The 25,133-nt window shown below is 51.4% G+C and overlaps 2 protein-coding genes across 14 annotated transcripts in view; both read left to right on the forward strand.

Moving 5' to 3' along the window:
- The window catches only part of ABLIM3 (actin binding LIM protein family member 3), a 110,166-nt gene extending 102,122 nt beyond the window's left edge, over nt 1-8,044 (forward strand). For 7 of the 9 annotated variants that reach the window (XR_012160250.1, XR_012160253.1, XR_012160254.1 and 4 more), the window contains 5 exons: nt 1,287-1,316; nt 2,850-2,908; nt 3,734-3,794; nt 5,465-5,806; nt 6,739-6,819. Coding sequence is in view for 1 of the 9 variants with exons in the window: in XM_073355826.1 (XP_073211927.1) it covers nt 1,287-1,316; nt 2,850-2,908; nt 3,734-3,794; nt 5,465-5,472; nt 6,739-6,819; nt 7,769-7,882 (353 nt within the window). In the remaining 8 variants the exon portion in view is untranslated. Of the gene's footprint in view, nt 1-1,286; nt 1,317-1,757; nt 2,022-2,849; nt 2,909-3,733; nt 3,795-5,464; nt 5,807-6,738; nt 6,820-7,768 lie in introns of those variants that run through there. The other 2 variants (XM_073355826.1, XR_012160256.1) reach the window with 2 other exon arrangements.
- Nucleotides 8,045-15,813: 7,769 nt separating this feature from the next.
- Nucleotides 15,814-25,133, forward strand: part of AFAP1L1 (actin filament associated protein 1 like 1) — a 59,715-nt gene continuing 50,395 nt past the window's right edge. Inside the window, exon 1 of one of the 5 annotated variants that reach the window (XM_073355831.1) lies at nt 15,814-16,003. In XM_073355831.1, the coding sequence (XP_073211932.1) occupies nt 15,988-16,003 (16 nt within the window). In that variant the 5' untranslated portion in view covers nt 15,814-15,987. The remainder of the gene's footprint in view (nt 16,004-25,133) is intronic. The other 4 variants (XM_073355829.1, XM_073355830.1, XM_073355827.1 and 1 more) reach the window with 4 other exon arrangements.

Below are 25,133 nucleotides of genomic sequence, written 5' to 3' on the forward strand. Positions count from 1 at the left end.
TGTTTGACAGTTTCTTAGGTGGTATGAGAGATGGTAATAACTGTCCTTTTTAGGTAAAAGAGAAGAAGTTAGTTGAGATGGGCTGGAGCTGTTGTTAAAGTCCAGTCCCATTTCCTGAGAAGAGAAAACAAGATAAACACAAAAAGGGGAGAGAAAAGAACAGCAACGATGGAAAATGCAGCTTCTGTCTCTGGTTCTGACTTTCACTTGCAACCTCTCTGCTGGAGACACACAGGCCCATCACATGGTTTTATCAGCCAATCGGAGACCTGGAAAACTCGTACCAGCATTGCGCTGTTTAGAGCATTGCTTTTAGCTGCCTCTTTCTGGTCACAGACTTACAGCATTGTTGCAAAATCCATAGTCTTGGCCAGCTAAGCCTGACAGAAGCTAAAAAGGAGAGAGTTAGGAAAGAAAGGAAATTAGATGGGCAAGGAAGAGGACATATGCCAGGGAGGAAAGAGAGAGAAAATCTCACATCCCAGGTGATATTTGGAATTAGGCTGGAACTGGTGGAAGTTGCGGTGTCATTTAGGTCCCTGTCTCTGGCCCAGTCTGATCAGGACATCTGTCAGAATTAGGACAAAGAAGGTCCAGGATATGGTGGGGTTGGCAGCCATGATGGTGAAGCTCTCTCCAGCAGTTAATTTTCCCCCAGTGTCTCTTTCATTAAGGACCCCAAAAGGGAGTGATGGGTGGAATAGCCCATCCCTTCATTTTGTCCACCAATTAGGCCTAGTTTCTGACACACCAATTTTGGTTCACTGATTTCTAGTTCCACACTTTTCTTGTTTATCACGCATGAGCTTAACCCAGCCCTTGCGTTAGATCAATAGGCCTTTGTGTGTGGACTTGTTCAGTCTTTCTGTCTCCTTGGCATACCTGTTCCCATCAAGATCTGTTGTTACAGCTCATTGTGACCTTTTATAAACTTCCACTCACTTGTTATAGCTGAGCTCATAGAGTAAGTCTGCAGGCCCAGTTACCACAACAGGCAGGAAGGCTCAGCTCACCCATATTCATAAAGCACTTTGAGATGCTCACTTGGAAGGTGCTGTGAAGAGAAAGGGTAAATGCTGTGGAGATGAAAGCGGTGGGAGGGAGGGTGGGGTAGTGCTGGGAGAAGCAGAGAATGCTGTGAAGTGAGGTTTTCCTTGGCCATGGAAGCAAGGTGAGGGATCCCGGTCTCTGAAAACCCAGATCCTCTTGCCTGGTAGGGCTTTTTATCACAGTAAATGCCTTTCTGCCTCTGATGTGCTGACTTTCTGCTTTGTCTCTCATTGCAGCTCCCCGGACACATTACCTAGCTGACAGTGGTATGTATATCTTCCCCCTCCCTTCCACTCTGTGATCCTCCATCTGCAGGCCTTGTGAAAGTGGGGTGGGGAGGGGGTTTTCCACTGCAGGCAGAGAGGCCAGGGTGGCTTTTCCTTTAGAAAGGAGTGTGGTCTGGTCATAAGAGCATGGGAGTGGAAGTCAGAACTCCGGGATTCCAGTCTCTATTTTGCAGCTGATTTGCTGTCATCTTGGGTAAGTCCCTTCTCTCTCAGACTTGCTCTACTCTACAGAGTTAGTTCAACATAAGACAGTTGATGTAAGTGCCCTACTACATCAACATCATAACTCCACCTCCACGAGAGGCATAGGGCTTATGTCGGTGTAGTTAGGGTGACACAGGGTCTGTGCAGATGCTGAGTTCCTTACATGGGCTGTTGGCTGTCTTGTCAATTTCATGGCTTTGCTGGACCTGCTGCCAGGCCTCCTCTCCAAGCTTCTGCTGGTCGTGCATATCCTCACCAGGAGCACTTTCATCAATTGCAGAGTGGAAGCGTAGTGGGCTGAGACCCCGGGCTCTCAGCTCCACACAGGTCCCTATTGGGAACCCTGCTGCCCACTAGGGTCCCAGCTTCTCCCTCCCTACTGGCAGCATGGCAGCTGACTGGACTCTGGATGTGGATCTCCCCGCCGGAAGCAAGAAGCCCCGGGCGGCTTCCCCACTGCTCCCAGCTGGGAGTAGGAAGGTGAGAAGCCCCAGGGGGCAACTAGGCTCCTGGCGGGGAGCTGTGCAGAGCTGAGAGTCTGGCTGTCTGCCCACTACACTTCCCCTCTTCAGTCAGTGGAAGTGCTCCTGGTGAGGACGTGCACCACCAACAGAAGGAGAGTTGGTGGGCATTGCCCTACGTTGGCCTAAAATAGGTCGACTTAAAATTGTAGGCGTCCTGAGTCTGTTTCCCCCATGGAACATGGTGATATTCCTGTGTACCCAGCTCCTAGTGGGGATGGGAGGCCTCTTGCATTAGTGTCTGTCACCTCAGGTGGAGGGGCAGAGTGCATATAGCAAAGTCTTCTAGGTCCTGAGAGGCCCCTCCCAGCCTGCCACTTGGGCCCAAGGTGACTCAGCGCTCTGAGTTTCTGTCCTGGTGTCTCACTCCCCAGGGAAACAGCCCACTCAGCCACTGGGAGCAGAATCCAAGGACCCCAAGGGGTATCCAGCCCTCAGCTGGGAGGGAAGTGACTGGGACAGGGGCCTGCCAGGGTAGACCCAGGAATATAAAGTGCAGAGGAACCCACCCCCCAGGCAAGGTATCCAATGGGCTCCTGCATTCGCCTGCAGAAGGGACCAGCTGCAGCACTGCATCTCTCCTTTCTCTGATGCACCTGCCAATGCTGTGGCTATGAGGGAGTGTCGTCACCTGGGCTAGACCCTGCAGGTGTCCTCCTTCCTCTTCATAGTTAAACCTGAGCTGTGTTTGGGGACCAGATGCCTTGGCCTTGGCTCAGTAGCTGAGGGTTTCTAAGGCACAAGTCCCTGCTCTTGGGATTATGCAGTTTGTTGTTTCTCTTTTCAGATCCCCTCATTTCGAAATCTGCATCCCTCCCTGCCTACAGAAGGAACGGGCTGCACAGGGTGAGTGTCTCTGGCTACCCCTGACCTGCCACTAGGTGGCGGTGTTTCAGAGTGTTTCTCATGGGCGAGTGGCTGCACAGGTGGGGTACCTATTCCTCCTGTGAAATGGGGAGGGGGAGCAGTTCTAGGGCAGTATCCTCATGGCTATTGAAACCTCTTTGTGCCTGGGTTCAGAATCCTCAGTCTGGGGTTCAGGATCCTCAGAACTGGGGGAGTTCTTTCTGGAGGTACATGCATTCCTGGAACAGAGGCACCCTGGCCATAGCACCTGCCTCCAGGCGCTGCAACCTCTGCTAAGACACATCCAGAGATTCCCAGGTGTATTTTGTGTGGAATCCAAGTAGAAACTAGAGATCAGAAAAGCCTCACCCAGTTCTGGGAATCTAGGAGTGGCAAGTGCCCTACCCTGAAAGTAAAATCTCTTCCAGATTCCTAGAGTTCAGATGCAGGGGAACAGAACCTCTGCTTCAGAGTGTCGGGAGGTGTTTGTTTTCCAGAGTGATGTCTTTGCTGTGTAACTTTGGGCAACAAGGACTTTAGAAATGGTCCTATGATTGTATGCCCAGTCTGGGAGTCAGGAGTGCTGGGTGGTATTCCTGACTCTGCCACTAACTCACTATGTGATCTTGGGCAATTCATTTCACCTCACTGTGCCTCCGTTTCCCCATCTGTAAAATGAGGGGAATGACACTTACTTCGGGATGGATTAATTAGAACATTTGTAAAATGGTTTGGGATCCCCAGATGGAAGGTGCGATAGAAGGGCTGAGTATTTATCTAGACTCCCCTTGTGCTGACCCCTCTGTGTGCTCATTTCTCCTGCAGCCCCCCAGCGCTGAACTCTTCCACTATGACAGCACAAACGCTGTCAACTGGGGGATGCGAGGTAAGCAGGGCACAGTGCTTGGGAAGCCTGAGCAGTCCTACAGTATGTGCTGCTAGAGCCTGTGGCAATGTGCTTAAAAGGGACACCACCATCCTGCTGAGGCCCTAGAATGGCCCCTCTTATGGGAGTGAGCGCTTGCTAGATAGTCTCCTCCAGATCCTGCGCAGCAGAGTCAGCTGTGAGCTCTGAACACGACAGCCTGCAGGTCCTGCACAAGAGACACTGTTTTGTGCTCTTGCCTAGAGCCCCCAGCTGGCCCTGTGGCAGCAGATCAGGGACACCCTCACAAACCTGGATTTGTGCTGGAAATGGCCCACCTGATGATCACTTTAGATAAGCTATTACCAGCAGGACAGTGGGGTGGGAGGAGGTATTGTTTCATATTCTCTGTGTATATATAAAGTCTGCTGCAGTTTCCACAATATGCATCTGATGAAGTGAGCTGTAGCTCACGAAAGCTTATGCTCAAATAAATTGGTTAGTCTCTAAGGTGCCACAAGTACTCCTTTTCTTTTTGCGAATACAGACTAACACGGCTGTTACTCTGAAACATTGCTAATGATGCATTTCAAAGCTGTGTTACCGATGGTCCCTGACACTGTAAAACTGAAAGAACAATCCGTGGATTTGTCACTGTTCCTGCTATTGCTTTTTGCATTTCTGCCAGCTTGGGGAATGAAAATAGGCTAATCAGTTTCTTGCTTTGTCACTGTCCAGTTAGTTTTTCTTTCCAGTTCTCGTTCCCTAGCAAATTCCTGCAGTGTTGGGGTTACAAACCCAGCAGGGGAACGGTTAAAGTTAAACCATAGCACTGTTTCCTTTGCAATGTAAAAGTACTGTAATGAAACTATTCCTATGAATATTGGGCCCAGTTCATCTCTGCATCAAGGGGCTGCAATGGTGGTTGACCTATCATCCAGGGAATTCTCATGACAGCGAGTTTCCCTCTGGCTGGCAGAGAGCCACCCCCAGCACATAGAGCATATGAGGGGCATTTCATATCCCCTTCATTGAACAATACTGCCCCCTGGTTATTCCTTAGGGGCCATTAGCAGCAGGGTCAGGTTAGTTGTTGGAGACCCACCACTGCCCCCCCTTTCCTCTGCCTAGTGCTGAGTGCAGCCCCAGAGCAGGGATGACTCGGGCTCATATTATGAAAAGCCTTTTAAAAACCTCTGAAAAGCAACAAGTACCTTTAGGGCCTAAAACACTTGGTAGCATCTCTCATAGGCCCCACCATGCTGCAGGCAGCTGTGCACCTTCTACTCCCATGAAGTCAATGCTGCAGAAGGGCCCTGAGCACCCTGCAGGATCAGGCCCTGACTTCACCAGCACTCTCAATGGAGCTGGGCTGAACTGTCCGCAGTGTTGCTGGTGCCTCCGTTCCTCCTGAGCTGCGTTAGAAACCATGAGTGAGATGCCAGGTGTAGAGTGGCAGTGGGGAAGGCAGGAGCTGTGGGAGTGAGAGAGAGCAGCCTGCACACTGTAACCCCACCCTCAGGCCAGCCCCCTGGGAGCAGCTGCCAGAGGCAAGACAGACAAGGGGAGAACACACCTGGGGCCATGTCTCCTGTGGGGAGTCGGGGCTCTCGCCTGATGGCAAAGGGAAGGCTCAGAGGCTGCTGACTGACTCGTTTCTTGTCTCTTTCCTTCTCTTTCTCTCCCTACAGAATACAAGGTAAAACTCTCCGTGGAGAGGGGAACAGCTGCCATCCAGTCAGTGATGCCATCTAATGTCCGAATGCCACCAGGGCAGGGTCCTTGGGGATTGTCCCTCCATCTCCTGTGTCCTGGGCTGGTCTCCGGAGCCCATGTTTGAACTGAGGCCTTTCCAGATACCTTCCCTTCCCTCAGACATGCCCTGGCTTCACTTTCCCTCAATTCCAGCCACCCTGTCCCTCCTGCTATTATCAGCTCCAACAGAATGGGCTGCAATTGAGCATGGTTTACGTTGCGGGTGTCTCCAAATGCTTTGCCCAGCAAAGTTGCATGCTGGGGGAAGAACTGATGAGGTGGGTGACCACAGCTGTCGTGCTGGGCTCAGCAGCAGCAGCTCCCACCCAGCTGTGGATGCTGAACCTATTAGATGGGGAGAGGGGATGCTAGGTAGGATGTTAGGTCATCGCCTACACCAGTGTTTCCCAAACGGTGGGTCCTGACCCACCAGTGAGTCCCAAGAAGGTTCTAGCTGGGTCACTATGTCCAGAACCAGGTTAATGCATCACTGGGCGCTGGCCTAGGCAAACATACATTTCTCCCAGCCTGGTTCAGAGGGGAGACCCTGGATGGGTTGGGGAGATGAATTGTGAGCCTGTTCCGCAGTCGCCCCACATTGTTGGCTCCAGTCCCGCAGGGCTGGGCCTGGTTCCCCGCTCCAGGTGTTGCAACCTGGCCCATGGGATTGTAGCACCACCAACTGGACCAAACCCGAGTGCTACAACCCTGCATGCCAGGTCACAACACCCAGAGCAGGGAGCCGGTTCTAGCCTCATGGGACAGGAGCCACTGCTGCAGGGGGAATGCGGGGCAGGCTCATTCCCTGGCCATTCCTCTACACTTGGCCAGGGTTAGGGTTGAGGTGCCAGGGCAGAGGATGCACGTACGTAATGGTGGGTTGCAAAAAAAGACAAAATGCAGTTGGTGAGTTGCCTGAGTAAAAAGTTTTGGAACCATTCTGTGACAAGCCAAGCGGTCTTCGCCGTCAGCCTGGAGATGGGCAGACAGGGAGCTGGGTTAGTGTCGCCCCTCAGGGCAGCCTCTCCATCAGAGCAGCTCCCCTGCCTTGCAGTGTCAGCTTGAGCTCCATTCTGCCATGAGAGTTGGGCCCCTGAGAATCACCACCCCTGAGCCAAACAGAACAGACCCAAGGACTAGACGCTGGGTTGTTGCTGTGGGTTCCCTCAGCTCAGAGAGCCTACCCACGTTTCTTCATCTATCTCTGCAGATATACCCCTATGAGCTGCTCATGGTGACCACCAGGGGGAGGAACCAGCTGCCCAAGGATGTGGACAGGACTCGGTTAGAGGTAAGCAAAGCCTTCCCTGCTGGGGAGAATATCACTGGGACACTCCCTTCTGACACTGTCTCCCTCCTCCCCCAGTGCAGCTAGGGCTGGGGCAGGAGGTCCGAATGGAGCAAGGGTAGCTGCCCTCCTGCCTGTTAGATGTCATCTCCCAGCATGGAGACCTGAGGTGTTTCAGAACTAAGGTCCCTGCAGATAGAGCAGGGGTTAATGCTGTCTGCATGGACATCACCTGTTGAGCGCAGCATCAGACCAATGCTATCACTCCTCCCCACCCCATCGAGTTCTGGGACAATTCAGAGGGGATTCCCCCTGCCGGCTCTTTCCCAAGCTTCCCTCCTTTGAAAAGCTCAGGTTAGAAGGTCACTGACCCATTGTGGAGGGCTGGCTGCCGGAAGCCAACAAAAGCCCCAGTGCTGGGTGAGGGTCAGAGGTCACCAGCGCGGTGTTCGGGGTTCAGCACTGGCAGTGCAAATCTGTGTCCCAGCCGCAGGCTGAGGAAGGGGGTCACTTATGCACACGCTGGCATGCGGTCATGCTCACACCCAGCCACAGTCACAGATACTCACACACAATCACACTCAGACACATGCTCACACACATCAGGCACACACACAGCCGCAATCGCACACACTCAGCTCTGCACAGCCACAATCGCACACTCACAGGCATTTGTGTGTGCTCATGCCACAATTGCATCTGGTCACACTTACAATTGCACATACACAGATACACACACAGCTGCACACAATAACACTTGGATAGTCACAATGACATGCGTGCACACACAGATAGGCACACATATACAGAGGCAGTCGCTTGCGTATGCTCCCGCAGAGTCACAATGGCATCTGCACAGGCTCTCTCAGTTATGAGCCATGGCAGCCGCACTCCCTCGTGTTGTCACAGGCCCATACACCCAGCCTCATGCCCCTCTCTGCTGTCCCCACAGCGCCACCTGTCACAGGACGAGTTCTATCAGATCTTCAGCATGACCATTGCGGAGTTCGACCGCCTGGCCCTGTGGAAGAGGAACGAGCTGAAGAAGCAGGCACGGCTGTTTTAAACGCAATGCACTATAAATATATACATACCTATAAATATATATATATATGTATAGAAAGATCTCTATATTGAAGCTCTGTATAACTCTCTCTATTGTACAATAGGAGGAACGGCCACTCTCTTTGGAACACCGTAGAGCAAATTGAAGTCTCTCAGATATTTTTATGCTCTTTGTTTCCTTTATGTTCTTTTTTTATTCTAATACGATTGGGGGCGGGGTGTGAGAATGTTTGTGTATTGAACCTTCTGGAGTTTCAGGCCATCTCAGACACCCACCTTCACCTGCAGTGGCTGGAAATCCCAGGCCAGTGGAGGAGGGGGTATCTGCAACACATGTTCAGTAAAAGACTGGCCCTTTTCCCTCCCTTGCCCCTTCACACCCTGGGCTCCTGGCCTGGTATCACTCACGCTGCACAGCCTGGCCAGGCGCCTTCAGGAGCCAGAGGAAGCGGTTCCCTCCCTCACACCAGGGTTCCCAGCAGGCGGGGCCCTGCCATCTGATTCAGCCATTGATAGTAGGATGGTTCCTGGTATACTTAAACTGCCCCTCTTCTCAGTGCTTGGGGGAGGGGGCTGCAGTCTCCCTCCCCCTTCATCAGTCCTACCCGCTGGGCTTGAACTGAAAGAGGAAAGTGAATGGAGTTGGCCTGGCCCACCCCACCGCTTGCTAACATAGACTCCCTCCCTAGATGCCATCTGTGTTGGCACCTGGTAGAAGTGACATGGCCCCTCACCCCAATTTGGCAGCGCCTCAATTTTGTTCTCTCCCTCTCCTGCTCTCCCATCCCCAGCTGCCAGGGGAGAATACCCCTGCACTGGAGCTCAGGGGCAGCCAAACCCTGCAGGGCATTGCTGATGCAAATCATAGGGAATCATTACAAGATGTAAAAAGAACAGGAGGACTTGTGGCACCTTAGAGACTAACAAATTTATCTGAGCATAAGCTTTCTTGAGCTACAGCTCACTTCATCGGATGCATGCAGTGGAAAACACAGTGGGGAGATTTTATATTCACAGAGAACATGAAACAATGGGTGAAGTGAGCTGTAGCTCACGAAAGCTTATGCTCAAATAAATTGGTTAGTCTCTAAGGTGCCACAAGTACTCCTTTTCTTTTTGCGAATACAGACTAACATGGCTGTTACTCTGAAGACTGTAAGGACAGTGATCAGGTAAGGTGAGCTATTACCAGCAGGAGAGCGGGGTGGAGGGAACTTTTTGTAGTGATAATCAAGGTGGGCCATTTCCAGCAGTTGACAAGAACGTCTGAGGAAGAGTGGGGGTGTGTGTGGAAATAAACATGGGGAAATAGTTTTATTCAAGCCTAAGTTAATTGTATCCAGTTTGCAAATTAATTCCAATTCAGCAGTCTCTCGTTGGAGTCTGTTTTTGAAGGGTTAGGTCTGTAATTGAGTGACCAAAGAGATGGAAGTGTTCTCCAACTGGTTTTTGAATGTTATAATTCTTGACGACTGATTTGTGTCCATTTATTCTTTTATGTAGAGACTGTCCAGTTTGGCCAATGTACATGGCAGAGGGGCATTGCTGGCACATGATGGCATATATCACATTGGTAGATGTGCAGGTGAACGAGCCTCTGATAGTGTGGCTGATGTGATTAGGCCCTATGATGGTGTCCCCTGAATAGATATGTGGACACAGTTGGCAACAGGCTTTGTTGCAAGGATAGGTTCCTGGGTTAGTGTTTTTGTTGTGTGGTGTGTGGTTGCTGGTGAATATTTGCTTCAGGTTGGGGGGCTGTCTACAAAAGATCCCCCCCGCTCTCCTGCTGGTAATAGCTCACCTTACCTGATCACTCTGGTTACAGTCTTTATGGTAACACCCATTGTTTCATGTTCTCTGTGTATATAAAATCTCCCCACTGTATTTTCCACTGAATGCATCCGATGAAGTGAGCTGTACCTCACGAAAGCTTATGTTCAAATAAATTTGTTAGTCCCTAAGGTGCCACAAGTACTCCTTTTCTTTTTACGGATACAGACTAACATGGCTGCTACTCTGAAACCTAACATTACAAGATGTGTCAGATCTGTGTCATCTGCAACACTTCCAGGGCCCAGAGCTGAGAGACTGGAACATGTGCTACCTCTCGCTCCAGAGGGCTCACTGATGAGCCTACCATCCCCCTGTCCTATCTAAAGGGCCACCAGCCTGACATGGTAAACTCTGCAAAGCCTTCTTCAGGGGGACAATCCTCTTGAGAGACCCTGTCTTCCCAGCATCTCCCTTCCCCTGTTCTTTGTTTAATTACTGGGGACATTTGCAAACAGGATCTCATCCCATCAGGGTCTTACATTCCTCTGTGGCTTATTCCTTTCCCCTCCACAAAAGTACTTATCTGCTTGTGAGATCACATGTCTCTCCACAGAGCCAGCTGGGATGTCACAAGCAGATGATTATGACTTCAGAGGGAGGAATAGTAAATAAGCAGCAACAGAGGCTTCCAAGAGACATGTTCCCCCACGGCCTGAAAACAGTCCCTGGGAATTAAAGCACAGGGGAAAGGAAATATAGGCAGTAGAAGCAGAACTGTTCTGGGTGGAGTATTTGTCACTAGTTTCCCTGGTACTGGTGGTGGTTCTTTAATAATAGGCCATGGCAGAGTGATTTGACATTGATCACAGGAGTCATTCTGTCAGTACTGTGCTATGAAATAGGTTTCCCAACCTTCATATTTCCAAACCACAGTGTCCCAGCTGCTCCAGAGTAGCAGCCGTGTTAGTCTACTCCTTTCCAGCTGCTCCAGGCTCCTTCCACCCATACCTGCAAATTTCTTCTCCTGCAAGTAACAGAACGGTGGTTTGTCCTCATCAGAGCCCCCCACCCCCCACATCCAAAGCCACTGTTAGTAATTTTACATCAGAGTAACAGATCCAAGCCGTTTACAAAGTGTAATGCATAAAGCCCAAGATCGGGGGTGGATATGTCCCTAACAGCACCTCTGCTGAGGGGTTTTGTGGCTGTAAGGATTTGAAGTGGGCCTGAATCAAGATCCCAGATCCATCCAGGCCTGGACTTTGGGGGAGTTGGGATGCTACTCTTTGAACTCTGTAGCTTAGGCCCCATCTCTCTGGTTAGGAATTGTCCTGAAGTAGCAGCAGCTGGTTTGGGGTCTGTTTGGAGTCTGTCTACTCATGAGATTTTAAGCGGGTGTGTAAGTAGCTGGTTGAGAGCTGTAGGAAAAGGGGGAAGGAGGCATGTTAGACTGTTGTTAGAAACTGAATCAGCTGCATCTCCCCTTTTTATTTTATCTGCTGGAGTTTTCCTGATTCTCAGCCATTAGTAACGTCCCCTGTCCCAGATCAAATTGCTAGAGCAGCCTCTTGGAGGGAGGTAATAAAGACATTTGCAAGGACTCTCTATAACTCTGGGGGAAATTGTAGAGTTTTGTTGCTTGTTTGGTGTTTTTACTAATATGCTATTTCAACAGAAATCCATTTGCCTGTTGTCTTGTATGTTTCTCTGATTTCCTGTTTGGTCTCTTGAGTGAATGTTCAGGCAGGTCCCAGGAGTGCCCACCCCATGCTCTCCAGTCCATGCCCAGCAAAGCAAGCTCACACTCCAGTGTCGTATCAGTTGTTATGTTCTCTGTTATGGGAGTGGAGGCTAATGTTCTGCTCTTGCAAAGGGAAAGGACTCCATGGCCTAATGGGCCTGTTCCAGCTCTTTGATTATCAGTGATTATCTTTAAAACCTGTATTGGGAATTTTCCATGCTGGTTTCTGTCATCTGCTGGGTTTCATCCCCTTCATCAGATGAGCACCATCACTGAGGCCATCCTCAGGTGAATGCTGAATTCTCCCCAGAGAGAACCAGCCTCTTGCTGCTGATTGTGCTGCATTTGCCTCATGTTACTTTCTAGGTTGAGGCCACCAAACTCAATACACAAAGAACTGGCATCAGATTCCCAATGTGCGATAGGGGAACTACCCACTCTGGCCCATTGCCCTGCTGTGCTGGTACATGGCACCATTGCATATCCCCCTGGCTGGCACCATGAGACTGGAGTAGCAGGAAGAAAATATGTCTTCAGCAAGCAGCAATGGGTCTTTAAGCTTTACCTCAGCATGGAATGGGCTGTGGAATGAAGTGAAGAGTGTAATATTGTGCTGGTAATTGCTTCTGTCTACTTTAGCACAGCAGTAAGTGCAGCCAATTGTATTTATAATGATTTCACCCACATAAAACTGCATCTCCCTAAATCAAGCTCAGCTATTTGGGGCTATGAGAAACCTCAGTCTCCAGCAGCAACTCCCGTGATAATCCCTAGAGGATTCAGAGCTTCAAATCATAACGATGCTTAGCACTCACAAAGCACTTTTCATTTTCAAAACACTTTGTAAGTATTAACTAAATATTCTTCACATCCCCCTGGTGGGAGAGGTGTGTTTATCTCTGTGGTGCAGGTGGAGAAACTGAGGCACAGAGTGGTTAAGTGACTTATTGCAGTGTATCAGACAGAGCCAGTTTTAGAAATCCCTGGCTCCCAGCCCTGTGATCAGTCCACTAGTTCACGCTGGCAGAATATAATTGCTGATCCCTGCTCCTGGCAGGTAGTTTTGATATATATTTTGGGGGCACAGTAGTAAACTGTTTTATGTGGGGAGGCAGGGCTTTCCCTCCAAGTTTGTGATCTTCCAGGGGGAACCTACCAGGAAACATCCTCCCCATGAACCTGTCAAAAAGGAAGATGTTTGCAGCTGTGATTGCTGAGTTTCGTTTCAGACTCAGTTGAAGTGCAGGATCTTTTAGGAAAGATGCAGGACTGCCATCTGTTAGGTGCTGGGGTTGGATGTTTCCATTTATTAATATTGTACCTATGTAGTGTGCCCTGGGGCAGCTGCCCTGTGGGGTGCCCCTGCGTGGCCCTTCAGGAGGAGGGGCAAAAGGGAAAAGCTGAAGCCCAGCACCCTGCCACCCTGTTCGTGTAGTTTGTCCCACTGCATTGTCATTGTAGTGCATACAGCATGAGCCCTCTGGCCTTGGTATTCCTGCTCCTCACTCTGTGGCAGGGGAGACAAAGGGCCCTATTCTCCCACACAGGCCTTTGTCTTTAGGGTAAGTTGGGAACAGAAGCCTCAGCGGGGGAGACACAGATTTTAGCCAGCATGCCAAAGGGCCCACAATGATGGAGGCAAAACACCTTCCTTCACTTACCTAACCCCAGCAGCAAACTATGTGTGAATACTGGTGAGCCAAACCAGCTCCCACTGAAATCAAAGGCAAAATTCCTGTTGGGCCCATGAGAGGTTGACAGGAAAGGTCAAAACATAATGAAAGTACAAAGGACAAATGGAGGCAGCTGCTCTCAAAAAGCAAGGAAGGTGCAAAAGGCCTGGCAGGGCTGCAAGATGATTTACCAAACAGCACTGGGAGCAATTTCCTTGGCTGGCGGAATATGCTACTAGCAGACATGTGCTGTTCCTGTATATGCCTTAAGGGGGCAGCAGACAGGGCTGTCTCCTTGTCACCTTTGTGTTTGGTGTCCACCATGTCTGTAGTACAGGCTGTATTCCCATCCCACCAGATCTATTCTCCAGCGAGGCAGCCTACTGAATTCTAAGAAGGAGCCAATCCCTGCAGCGAGCAGTGTTTGCCTTATGCTCTGCTCCCCCAGGAGCTCACCACAAGGAGAAGGGTGAGGTGGGGGCATTAAAACCTTTCCATGAAGACCATTGTTCTGGCTGGTTCTAATCTGCTAATTTTAGTGCTTTGCAGGCCACAACCACAAGCTTGTCTGGGCCCAGCTGGCCATTTCTATAGTTGCTTTGAAAGCTGTGGCCTGAGTGTGCCCTCCACCACTAACCAGAATTTGAATTGGAGGAAAAGATCTATTTGCAGTTTAGCTGCAGCAAACCCAATGTGCTCTGAGAAAAGAAAGTAATCTGGGTTCCCGGATGGGGTTGAGGAGGGAGCGTGTCTGGGAAGGCAGCTGGCTCCTCTGGGGAATAGTTGGCTCTTGGGGGTGCTAATGGGCTATGGAGCTATTTGCCTCTGTATCACTCATTCAGCTCTGGTCTGGGAGTGGTAGTGCCTAAAAGTCACAAGGATCTGAAAGGTCCCGTGACACGAGTCTGGGAGTTCTCTGCAGACAAATGTGCACATCATGGAAATGACTGCCAGGAGAAACACTAACTGGCCCCCATGTTTACAATCTCAGCAGAGGGGCTGAGATACCAGCAGACCTGAGAGTCTGAACTTCTCTGGATAGAGCTGGTATTTCCAGAACGACTTTGAAACATAGGGAAGGCAGTGTTGTGGGGGGAGTTTCCACTGACACTGTCCATGTTCATCTATTCTGGGTAGACAACAGTGCAAATCCATCTTTCCCAAACACACACCTGAGTGTGGTGGACTCACAACATGCCAGTCCCTTTGTCTGCGCAGGTTGGAGCCCAGAAGCGTCAATGTTACTGGCTGGTGGCTGACCTCTACCCCTTGCACCCTTGAACCTCACAAAAGCATTCTAGGAGCACTGCCAGGTGTGTCTGTTCAGTCCCAGTGATTATCAACAACATGCCCTACGCTGATCCATCCTGTAAAGCCAGCAGAAGATAAGCAGGTGACGAATTCCCAGCCCAGATCAGGATGAACTTCTCGGGCTTCACTCCCACACAGACTGTGTACTTATGGGAATTCTGCTACTCCAGATGCTGCCTGCCATGTGAGGTGTCGCTTGTCACCCCAGCTGTGATGCAAGATCCAGAGTACAAGGGAAACACCCCAGAACCCTGAAAGGAAGAGCAGCTTGGGAGTTACAGAAGCACAGCAGCGGGAAAGGAGAGTGATTAGGGTTTCACCTGGGAGGAAACTGAAAGCTGGCCTATTTCTCAGGCTAGGAGAGCCTTGCTCCTATCATTATGGAAATGGGTAAGGGGGAGTATGGGGAGGGGTTAGTGTAAGGGCAGGGGGAGAACATCCTGATCACTGCCCCTCATTTTAGACTCAGCTTTCCTCCACCCCACACAGACTTGCACTCACCCCAGGATTTCCAATAAGGCAGGCTATGTACAGTAAAAGTGCTGACTCAGGAAACAAGAGTTGTATTTTTGTTAAAAGTATCCCCCGTTGTTCAGCTCTGCGTGATCTGCGGCTTGCTTGTGTTCCTCTTGGCTTGCTCAGTGCCCCACCATATTTGAGCTTTGCCGGTGGACAGGTATTGGGGAGGGAGAGAAAAGCTGGTGTGTGTATGGTGGAACAGGCTGTTGCAGCACGGTGCCTAGGGATCTCGGTGAGAGGCTGAGGGATTGGGGTGGGTGAGGTGCTGCTGGCTCAGAGAGGGGAACAGGAGAGCTGGGTGGCTGGGGTGAGGGGCTCGGTGTTTGGGGCAGCAGCAAGTGCCCGCCTGGGCTGGCAGCAGGGGTTGCAGCCAGAGTGCTGTGGGGAGGCTGTTACTGCAGGGGGGTGGAAGCGCTTGGGGAGTGTGTGGGTGGAGTGAGGCGCTGGCTGTGGGGGAGCAGGAGAGGTGTGTGGGTGGAAGGTGTGGCTGTGGGGTGGACCTTGGGAGGCAGAAGTATGGGAGGGTGTGGGGCTGGCTGTGGGGGGCAAGAGAGGTGGGCAGGAGCAGTGGAGAGGTGAGGGCTGGATGGGGAGGGCAGGAGAGGTGGCTGGAGTGGGGGCTGGATGGGGAGAATGTGGGGGCTGGAGAGGTGGCTGGGGGGCAGGAGCAGTTGGTGGGGTGGGGGAATGTGGGGGCCAGAGAGGTGGCTGGGGTGGGGGAGTTGGCTGGGGGGGCAGGAGCAGTGGGTGGGGTGGGGTCTGGCTGGGGGAATATGGGGGCCGGAGAGGTGGCTGGGCGGGGGCTGGCTGGGGAGATGTGGCGGGGAGGAGGGGCAGGAGGCGGCAGAGGTGTCCTCCCCGCTGCGCCTAGCGCAGGGCCGTGCCGCTGGTGCGGCGGCCGGGCTGGGCGGGCGCTAAGACCCCGCACCCAGCCGGGGAAGCGCAGGGCGGGCGGGGCAGCTGGTTTAAAGGTTGACGTCTCTGTGCCAGGCGAGACAGGCGCATCCTCTGGCCGGACACCGGGCGCTCCAGGTCGGGACCCTGCACCCCTCGCTGCCGCCTCGCGCCCGTGCACCCGCCGGCAGCATGGACAGGCTGAGTGGTAAGCGCGGCTCGCTCGGGGCTGGGGCCGTGCTGCCCCGCACGGGCTGGGTGCGTTAGCCCGGGCCGGGGGGCTGCGGGCACTGGCTCTGTCAGGCCGGGCCGGGGAGCAGGTGCCCCGTCTGGGCGCTGCGGTGGGTTCTCCCGGGAACAGCTCCGGTCCCTAGCGCCCAGCCGCCGGCGGGATCGCGGCGCTGGGGACTGCTGCCCGCTCCTCGCTTTGAGCGCGGCGTGCGCCCGGCACCGCTCCTGCGGCCCCGGGGCTGCCCAGCCCGGGCAGAACCCCCGGGACTTAGGGGCAGGCCCAGGACATAACCACCCAGCACAGGGTCCGATCCCCTGCCACCCCCTGGCCCGAAAGGGCCTTGCCACACCCACCGCTGCTCTCCGCGGGGGGCGGCCGCCCATTGTGTGCGGGAGCACCCGGCTTGCGGGACTCGCCAGGGTCTGCCGAGAGGCTGGGTCCCGTCCCAGGGGACCTCGTGCGTGTTTGGGGCAGCAGCAAGCGCCCGCCCGGGCTGGCCGCAGGGGCTGCAGCCAGAGCGCTGTGGGGGAGGCTGTTCCCGCAGGGGGGCTGGAGCGCTCGGCACGGCAGCCGCCCCGGTGTCTTTGTCTCCCGTCGCTAAGGCGCTTCCGAGGGACCCAGGCACGGCTGGGAAACCCGAGCAGTGTCCTTGCGGCCAGGTGGCGCTGCCTGGCACCTGGGCACCCAATGGCCTTGCGCTCCTAGACACGTGCTTTGTGCTGCCCCGCTCATCCCAGCGGCGGATCCTTCCGCGATGGGCTGTTGGGCCCAGGGCTGGCTGGGGCGCCGCGCCGACGCGCGTTGGGCTCGGGGCGTTGGCGTTCGCTGGGGTCGGGGGTGGCCCCGCTGGGGTCGGGGGGGCTGCTCGCGGATCAAGAGCTGCGTGACCGTGTTGGAGGATTGGGCCCTACATTCTCACTGCGCGGTGGGTTGTAAACCAGCTCCCCTTCTCGGCTTAGCCATTTGCAGGGAGGCTGTTGGGGCCCAATGTATCCCCAGACTAACGGGGCCAAATCCTCAGGCTCTTTAAACTGATTTAAATCAGGCGTTACTCAGACAATATCTTCATTGCAGTCAATAGGGATTTCTTGCCTGAGCAGGACTTCAAGATTTGGCCCAAGCTCTGTATGTATTTTTAACAAAAACCTAAGATCAATAGAGATGTTTCCTTGAAACTTTTTGGAAATTACAGAGCCAGCAGCTCTAACTAATAACCCTTCCCCTTTAGTGTCAGCAACACAAATATCACAGTATCCTTCTAGTGCTGGAGAAGCTGAGAGCAACCTTGACTAGAAACAAAAGTTAGTGACTATAGAGTCCATGTTTCACTGTCCAAACTGGGAGAAATTAATGATGGAAAGTAGCCTAGCTTTTTTTGTTTTGTTTTTAAATGTTTTAAGAATTTAAGGGATGAATAAGAACAGTAAGAAAAATAATTGCATTCAAGTGTAATATAGGATTGTGTTTCTGCATTGAGTGAATCAGCCCAGGAGGGAAGTGCCATCTGAGACCATCTGTGGAAGGTGCTTCCTAACCCAGGATACCCGCAGGGGTAGCTCTCAGATGGGAGTGTTGTTGCTCCTTTCTGGAAGTGCTATACATACCTCCTCTATGTATATGCATTCCTGCATCTGTCTCTGGAGCCAATCTCATTTAGCTACATGGCTTTGATTTGTAGTTATAAATAAACCTGCTTGACCCAGCAACTTGTGATGAAGATCCCAACTTTCAGATCTGGGAGGAGCATCCCTGGACCAGAAAGGCAAGATGACTCCAATGTAAGCACTGTTAGCATTTTGTAGAGCATTGGTACAGGGCCAGTGGGATGAAGGAGAGACTAGGAGAATGAGCCTCCCAAAGGGGTCACTTCTGCTGTGAAAAGTGGGAATGCTCTGAGCTCGATTGAGCCCTGCATTAGCAGCAGACAAATCTTCTGAGAGTCAAGTGTTTCCCTTCCCTTTATGTAAAAGGATGGGTGGTGTCTCCTAGAGGAAACTTGTGTTGGGATTTATTATTATTTTTCATTGCAAGGTTGCTCAGTGTTCAGAGCTGACTGCCTATCCACCGTGAAGGATGGGGCTTGGGGGGAAGGCTGACAGCCCTCTCCTTCATTAACTAACTCAGGTCACCCTATCTGCTGCACAGCCATCTGGCATAGGGACCTGTCCTAGTCAGCAAAGGAGCTGGGACTACTTCTCACAGCTGGGGCAGGGTGCTCTCTCAGGTGAGGTAGCCTTGCTGGGTGTGTGGTGCTCAGGACAGTACTGAGAATGGTGCTCAAGGGTCATTCCTTGGCCACTTGGACCATGTGTCTGTCTAGGGAGTCAGATCAGGGAATTGGGAATCAGACTACAGAAAGCTCTGCCACTGACTTCCTCTGGGAATTGGGGGAAGAGTCATGTTGCCTCTCCGTGCCTCAGTTTCCCCACCTGTGCAATGGGGCTAATCCTAACCTCACGGGAAAGGAAGGGGTTGAGGTGTATGCAGCTGACACAGTACTGTGCTTGTAACCCCTTGTATGTGGCCATTTTATTTGGGCTTGTGAAGCCACAGCTTGAATTTAAAAAAAAGGAGTTAATTTTCCCCATCCTCACTTCAGAGGATTTCAGTGGAGTCCACTGTATCCCCTTTGCTGGGTGTTAACATTTGCACTCCTGTGACCAGCAGATTAACAAACTAATGGACTGAAGGAATTAAAGGGCTGATACACACAGCCTCCAAAAGAGGCCACTGATCCTGAGTGTGCAACTTGAGACACCCAAGGCCTGATTCTCAGGCATCTCCAAACAGACATTCGAAATCAGTGGCCCCTTAAAAATGTGGCTGAATATGTCTGTGAAATGCCAGCATTTCCCTACTAAGGGGGTTCCCTAGTAAGATGAGTTTCCAGTTGGGCACTCTGAGGGTCTGTCTACACTGCAATTAGACAGCCATGGCTGGCACAGGCCAGCCGACTCAGACTTATCATGGGGCTTGTGCTAAGGGCTGTTTAACTGCGAGACATAGCTATGCCGATGTAACTCTTCAGTGTATACCAGCTGTGACTCTCCAAGTAGGGGCTGAGGTCTGCCTGTGCTGAGCTCTGCTTTGCTGCTTCTCTCTCCTAGGTGCCTTCTATGGTAACTTCAGCAGCAATTGCACTCTCCTTTCATGTTTACAATAAATTGCCATTGGCACCCGGGCTGCTCTGTGCTAATCTAAACGTCCTGCTGCCCTTCTGTTTATCAGCTGCAGGCTCTGGGAGCCCTCCATGCTTTGTGTGGTTTCTGGAAGGAGCATCAGTGACTGGAGAGAAACTTCAGATGTGTCCTGGGGCTCCCCTTTCCTAACTGCTGGGTCCTTCACCCTGGATAGAAAAGACATGTCCCCCCTGCATTGCCTATGTTCTGCCCTCTAGCCACATCCAGTGCTGCTTCCATGTCACACATGCTCTGCCCCTTGTCCCTGCTTAGTGCTTCTCTGGCCCTTAGCCTTACTGGATTTCATGCTCCAGGTGAACCAAATGCTTTGCAAGTGAGGGTGTGTGGGAAAACTCTTGTCCCCAGGGAAAGGTCCAGCTTTCCTGCTCCCTCCTGTAAGCTCCTGAGCAGTGGAACTTGAAAACTCTTGTGATTTGTGTAATAATGCTCTGAGTGTGCACGCATGTGTTTGCACTGATCTCCCTTGTTGACGAGTTCCTGTTTTTGAGCCTTTAGCAACAAGCCATGAGTGGTGTAGGGAGGGGGCCATTTAGTTTAACAAGAGACAGGCCAGCACAAGCAACTAATCTGAGCATTGTGTTAGACAGCTATGGATACAGCCCTCGTGGACCCATTGCTTCTTGCCATTACTTGCTCTTTCCTGACTTCTCTAAAATTCCAGCTCTCGGGCCAAATTCCTCCTGGTGTAAATCCATTGATGCCAATAGAGATGCACCAGGGCTAAAGTTGACTTCATCTCACCACAGGAACAAGGAGGCACTGGCTTGGTGGGAGGGACCCTGGATCATACTTGATCTGCTGCCTAAAATTCTACTGCAGGAATCCCAGCCTCTACTAAAATGCAGCCCTGCAGAAGGGCGTGTGGAGAGGGTGAAGGGGTGAGAAATATTGTATCAGCCCAGCTGTTGGTTTCCAAGGCAAGTGGAGAGCTCTCCCCCACATTGCAGCCATTCCTTCCTCTGGAAACTAAGCCACTGCAATTCTAACCGGACTAAAAGGCAGCCGCTTTTTATAGTTCAGTGCAAACCAGAGAAGAGCAATGGAAGCCCGTCCTTTTGGATGGGTTTCCATTGCTGCATATGCTCCTTCCCCCCACTACTCTACCCACAGAACATCAGCCTGGAGTGCAGCAATTCCAGGGGAAGATGAAGGTAATTGGGCAGGCACTGTGAATGGAACTGCAGGCAACAAGGAGCCCACCGTCACTCAGACATCAGGATCTCCAATAACTTCAGCAGCTCATTCTGTAAACAAGACTTCCTTCCAGGCCTAGCTTTAGGGGAAACGGCACCCTGGGCAAGCTTATATTTTGGTGCCATCTTTACAATATCATGCCACCCTTATTTCTGCGCTGCTGCTGGCAGCAGTGCTGCCTTCAGAGCTGGGTGCCCAGCTGCCACTCTCCCGACTGACCCCCTACGATAGCCTTGTGACCCCCTTTTGGGTTGGGACCCCACCAGTTTGAGAAACACAGCTCTTGACTATAGTGCCCCTGGTCACAGTGCTCTGAGCTGTTGCCGGCATTGCCCACCCATGAGGCTGGCCCTGCTTCCTGCTAGGCTTGCACCTCCGTGGAGGGACTCCACCTTCCAGTGCCCCACCAGGTTTCCTCACACTCCTGAATCCTTGATCATCCTCTCATACAAGGCAGCACATACCACCCCTAGGAGTGGCCAGCAGCAACTAGCCATGCCCTGCTGCTCAGCTTCTGCTCAGTGCTGAGTTCAAGCTCCTCTGGCTCCAGATCCCTAAGTCCTAATCTGCTCCTTACTTTGCATCTACTGGATCAGAGGAGGTTGTAACTAGAGATGTGATTGGAGCCCCAAGTGTGGCGGTATTTAGATCTCGGGTTCTGGTTCAGGCTTATCTCTAATTAGGGCAAAGTTTTCTGTCCTGAGTGCCTTTTGCTAGAGCACGAGTTTCAAATAAATTTCAGAAAGGACCATCCTGGGAAAAGAGGAACAGCTGTGACTCCAGTGACTGGGTTCCCTCCCCAGCACCTCAGTCTGGATATCTGGAGTGATACCATCCTGCACGTTGCCAGCCTCCTCATATCAGTAGAGGGTGACTACTTGGGTTGGAGAAAAGCCATGAGCAGGCCTGTGCACTTTACTATTTGCTGGCAATGGATATCTGTTTTGTTCCACACTCCTCAGGCTATTGCAGGGCAGGCCACTTATCACTCAGAGGGCTGTCCTGCATAAAGTGTGGTGTGGAAACGGTGCCCAGTTTCCAGAGCTCACTGTAACCTGGAAATGCTGCTCTCCAGAATGATCACTCTGTTCGCGTCAAGGCCCTCTGACTCTGTTGTTCAGCTGCAGTAGATGACGCAAGCCCAGCCGCGCTGGAACATGGCATGAATAAACCGCTCCATGCACTACCCCATCAAGCTTGCAAAAAGTCTGATGAGCAGAGCTCATCCAGGCCACCTGGGACTGGTGGATACCCACATGAGGCCAAAGAGACTGCATTGGCTTTCATCCACTTACAGTACTAAAATCTTTTTGCCCTTCTGTAGCATCTTCCAGCCAAGGAGCTCAAAGCACTTTTCATTTAAACCTTATCCTTCCCTCTAGGCACTAGGAAAGGCTTGCCCAGCACTGTGTGAAAATAAATAAGTGTATTATTTAAGAAGGTTCACCAACCCAACCCTCTCACTCCCCTGTATTTGCAGTTTAGTTCTGAGTAACTCTGTTGCCCCAACATTTTGCTTTTCATAACATTTGTTGCAAAAAAAAAAAAAAAAAGGCAGGCTTCTGCTGGAAATAAGTGAGACTATTGATGTTTCATATAGTCTGATGTGAAAATTAATCTTTGCTGTAATGAATTTTGCAATTAGAAATTTTACAAATGCCATGGGTTTTCTTCCTCCAACAGCATTGTTTTCACACACTCGGTCCTGAAAGCAGAACCGCAGTAAACCCAACTGCTGGGTGACACCAAATGTCTTTTGCTAATCAAGAGTCAGAACAGCAGGGAGACATCCTGGTAATTCATTAGGAAGGAAGGTTCGACTAGTGTGTGTGTGTGGTGGGGGGTGCTTCTGGATTTTTGAACTTTTAAAATCCTGGAACTTTGCAAGTTTTTGGTAAAATTTCAATGAAATAAACCAAAATGTGACATCTCATTTCAAGGGGCTTGACTTTCATTACTGGTACTTTGTAGCAACCTAGTATCATTTTACAGAGCGGGGAAACTGAGGCACAGCATGGGATAGAAACCTGCTTAGGACTTGCTCGAGTCAGGAATAGAAGCTACCACACACCCCACCAACCCCAATTCCTGTCCCCTGAGCAGGCACTGTCCTGAAATTGAATGCAGACTTGGAAATGCCCAGATCTGTTGTCTATAAACCTGCGTGACATCAATGACCGCCAATCGGAAATCTCCGCATGCGTCCAAGACTATGTGGTGTCTTGGTTTTGTTTGGGGGTTTTTTCCTGGTTAAGTTTATAAGCTGGCTTGTCCTCTCCAGCACAGGAAGGGTTAAGCTGATAGGAAATCCACGACCTTGATGCTGCACCTGATTCTTCTGATGGCATTCCGCAATGAGCGGAAAGGGAAGGGCTGGTCTCGGCTGAGAAAATACCCTTATCCTGCTCTCAGCTGGGCTCGAAGGAACCTATTGGGGAACACAAATCACAGAGCACAATATCCCTTCAGTGTGCACAGTCATTCATGGGAGAATCTCCTTCTACCACACTGCTGTCCCAAGCATGCAGCTTTGCTTTCTCTGTGGCAACTTTCCCTGCGAAACACCAATGCTGTGTATTGATAGTGAGCAAAGTGCTACCTGCACACATTCGCCATGGCATCCTGCTCTTCAGTAGCTGCTTAGCTCAAGGTGTAGGGTGCTGTGGTGGCTGTGCTGCAATTAGATCCAGGTTGTGTAAACTAAGAGTAGCCCTTGGGCTCCTGGTCACTTGCTAACACTGTTTAGTTGGGTGCAGTGGCAGTCATGCCTGCTGCACATGCCAGCCTTTGCCAGGCATAGAAAGTGGTGCTTTGGGGAACTTTTTCATGTAACTCTGTGCCTCCAAATTCTTCTTGTGCTTTTTTTAAAAATTTATTATTTTAAACTGAGACTCTGTATAGCGGGAACTCCTCGCTTCAGGAAAAAAATCTAAGGTTGGCAAAGAATTCCGAAAAGGAGCTCCCACTCTGGGCTATTGAGGGTGGCTGAGCCATCGACAGACTCTGTGCTGCTCTCCTGTGGTGCTCAGTCATTTACACTGTGTGTCTTGTATACACGGCCCCTTTGGCTCCCTGCTCATTCTCAGGTTCTAGGTCAAAACTGCCCAGGGTGAGGGGGTTTTAAACTCTCCGTGGGTTTGCTGACCTCATGGGCTGGATCTCACTCTGCTCCATCCTCTGCTGCTCTAGCGACAGCTTCATGTTTTCTGTTCATCCATTCTGGCCACAGCTGGCGAAAGAGCCTTCTGCTCTGCAGCTCATGGAAGTCTGGACCAGTCTCCCCATGTCCCCTCACTGATTCTGCCAAATCTAAACATATTTTTTCTGTGTCTTATTTTCCCCCTTCCTCAGCTGTTCTCTCCTGAAGATGGATTATTTAACCCTAAGCATATTGGGATATTGTGTGACATCTATATGAGCCTAATACTGCAGGGTTGTGAGTGGTTTCAGCTCCCATTGACTTTAATAGGAGTGGAGGGTCCCCACCCCCTTCCAGAGGATACTCAAGCCCTACAGGTTTCAGAGTAACAGCCGTGTTAGTCTGTATTCGCAAAAAGAAAAGGAGGACTTGTGGCACCTTAGAGACTAACCAATTTATTAGAGCATAAGCTTTCGTGAGCTACAGCTCACTTCTTCAGATGCATATCGTGGAAACTGCAGCAGGCTTTATATCCCTACAGGATCTCTAGAGATCCACCTTTGTGCCTTGCTAACCATCGAGGCCATGCCCTTGTCTCTGCAGCGTTCAGCAGTAAGTGATGCCAGGGGGCCAGCTGTAATGATGGCTGGAGTAACTGAGCCCTGGAGTGCTGAGTGTGCAGAATTTCCACCGCAGTGAACACAATTAGCGGTGATCTTAGCTGTCCTGGAGCTTGAGGTTGATGGGGGAGGCACGGTGGAGCCGAAGGGTTTCTGAGAGAGAGGTGGGTAAGCAAAGACAAACCCAATATTTTGGATCCTCTCCCAGCACCATGAGCTAATGGCTCTGGCAGTGAGGAAGCTTCGGCCTGGGAGGGTTTCCTGATGTTGCCTCCAGGTTCTCGTAATGCCTGTAGAGATAGGCTGCTGAGGACAAAAAGCTATCGGTAGCTCCTGAGATCCAACTGCCCAGTGGGTATCCCTTCGTTTTAACTCCACTGAGAAATCTTCTGATGAGCCCAGAACGTTTCTGTTAAGGTCACCTCTGTGAGGGCATCGCTAGTTAGATGGCAGTCCCCCCTTTGTATAAGTATCACACGTGGCTGTCTGCCTCAATTTCCCCATCTTCAAAATAGGGCTAAGGATATGGACCTTTCCTTCGCTGGGGGTTGGGACAGCTCACTAGAGAGCTGGTCACTGAGTGCTTTGAAGGCATAAATAGCTGTGTTACCATACTACGGGGCCCTTCCTGTTTGCGTGTTTGTTCTCTGCCTCCCAGAGGAGGTGATGGAAACCTCTGTCCTTGTCTGTTTGGCTGCAGCTTCCCGGAGGCTCTTTGAAGCCCCCTTGTCTGTGGGTTTTATTCATGAGCTATTTGCATCCTTTCGTTTCCCAAAATCAACACCAATCCAGGAAAGAAAACCCCAGTACCGGAAATGCATGTCCCTTGGGGCAGCTTTAATTGGGGGCTTAAAGAGACTACCGGGTGGGGGGAGACATTTCCCTCCTGACAGGGGGTCTGGCTCTCTGTGTTGGCTTGCCCTCCAGAACTGTGCCACTGAGCAGCTCCCTGC

The sequence above is a fragment of the Lepidochelys kempii genome, chromosome 8 (genome assembly GCF_965140265.1).
Source record: "Lepidochelys kempii isolate rLepKem1 chromosome 8, rLepKem1.hap2, whole genome shotgun sequence".
Lineage (NCBI taxonomy): Eukaryota > Metazoa > Chordata > Testudines > Cheloniidae > Lepidochelys > Lepidochelys kempii.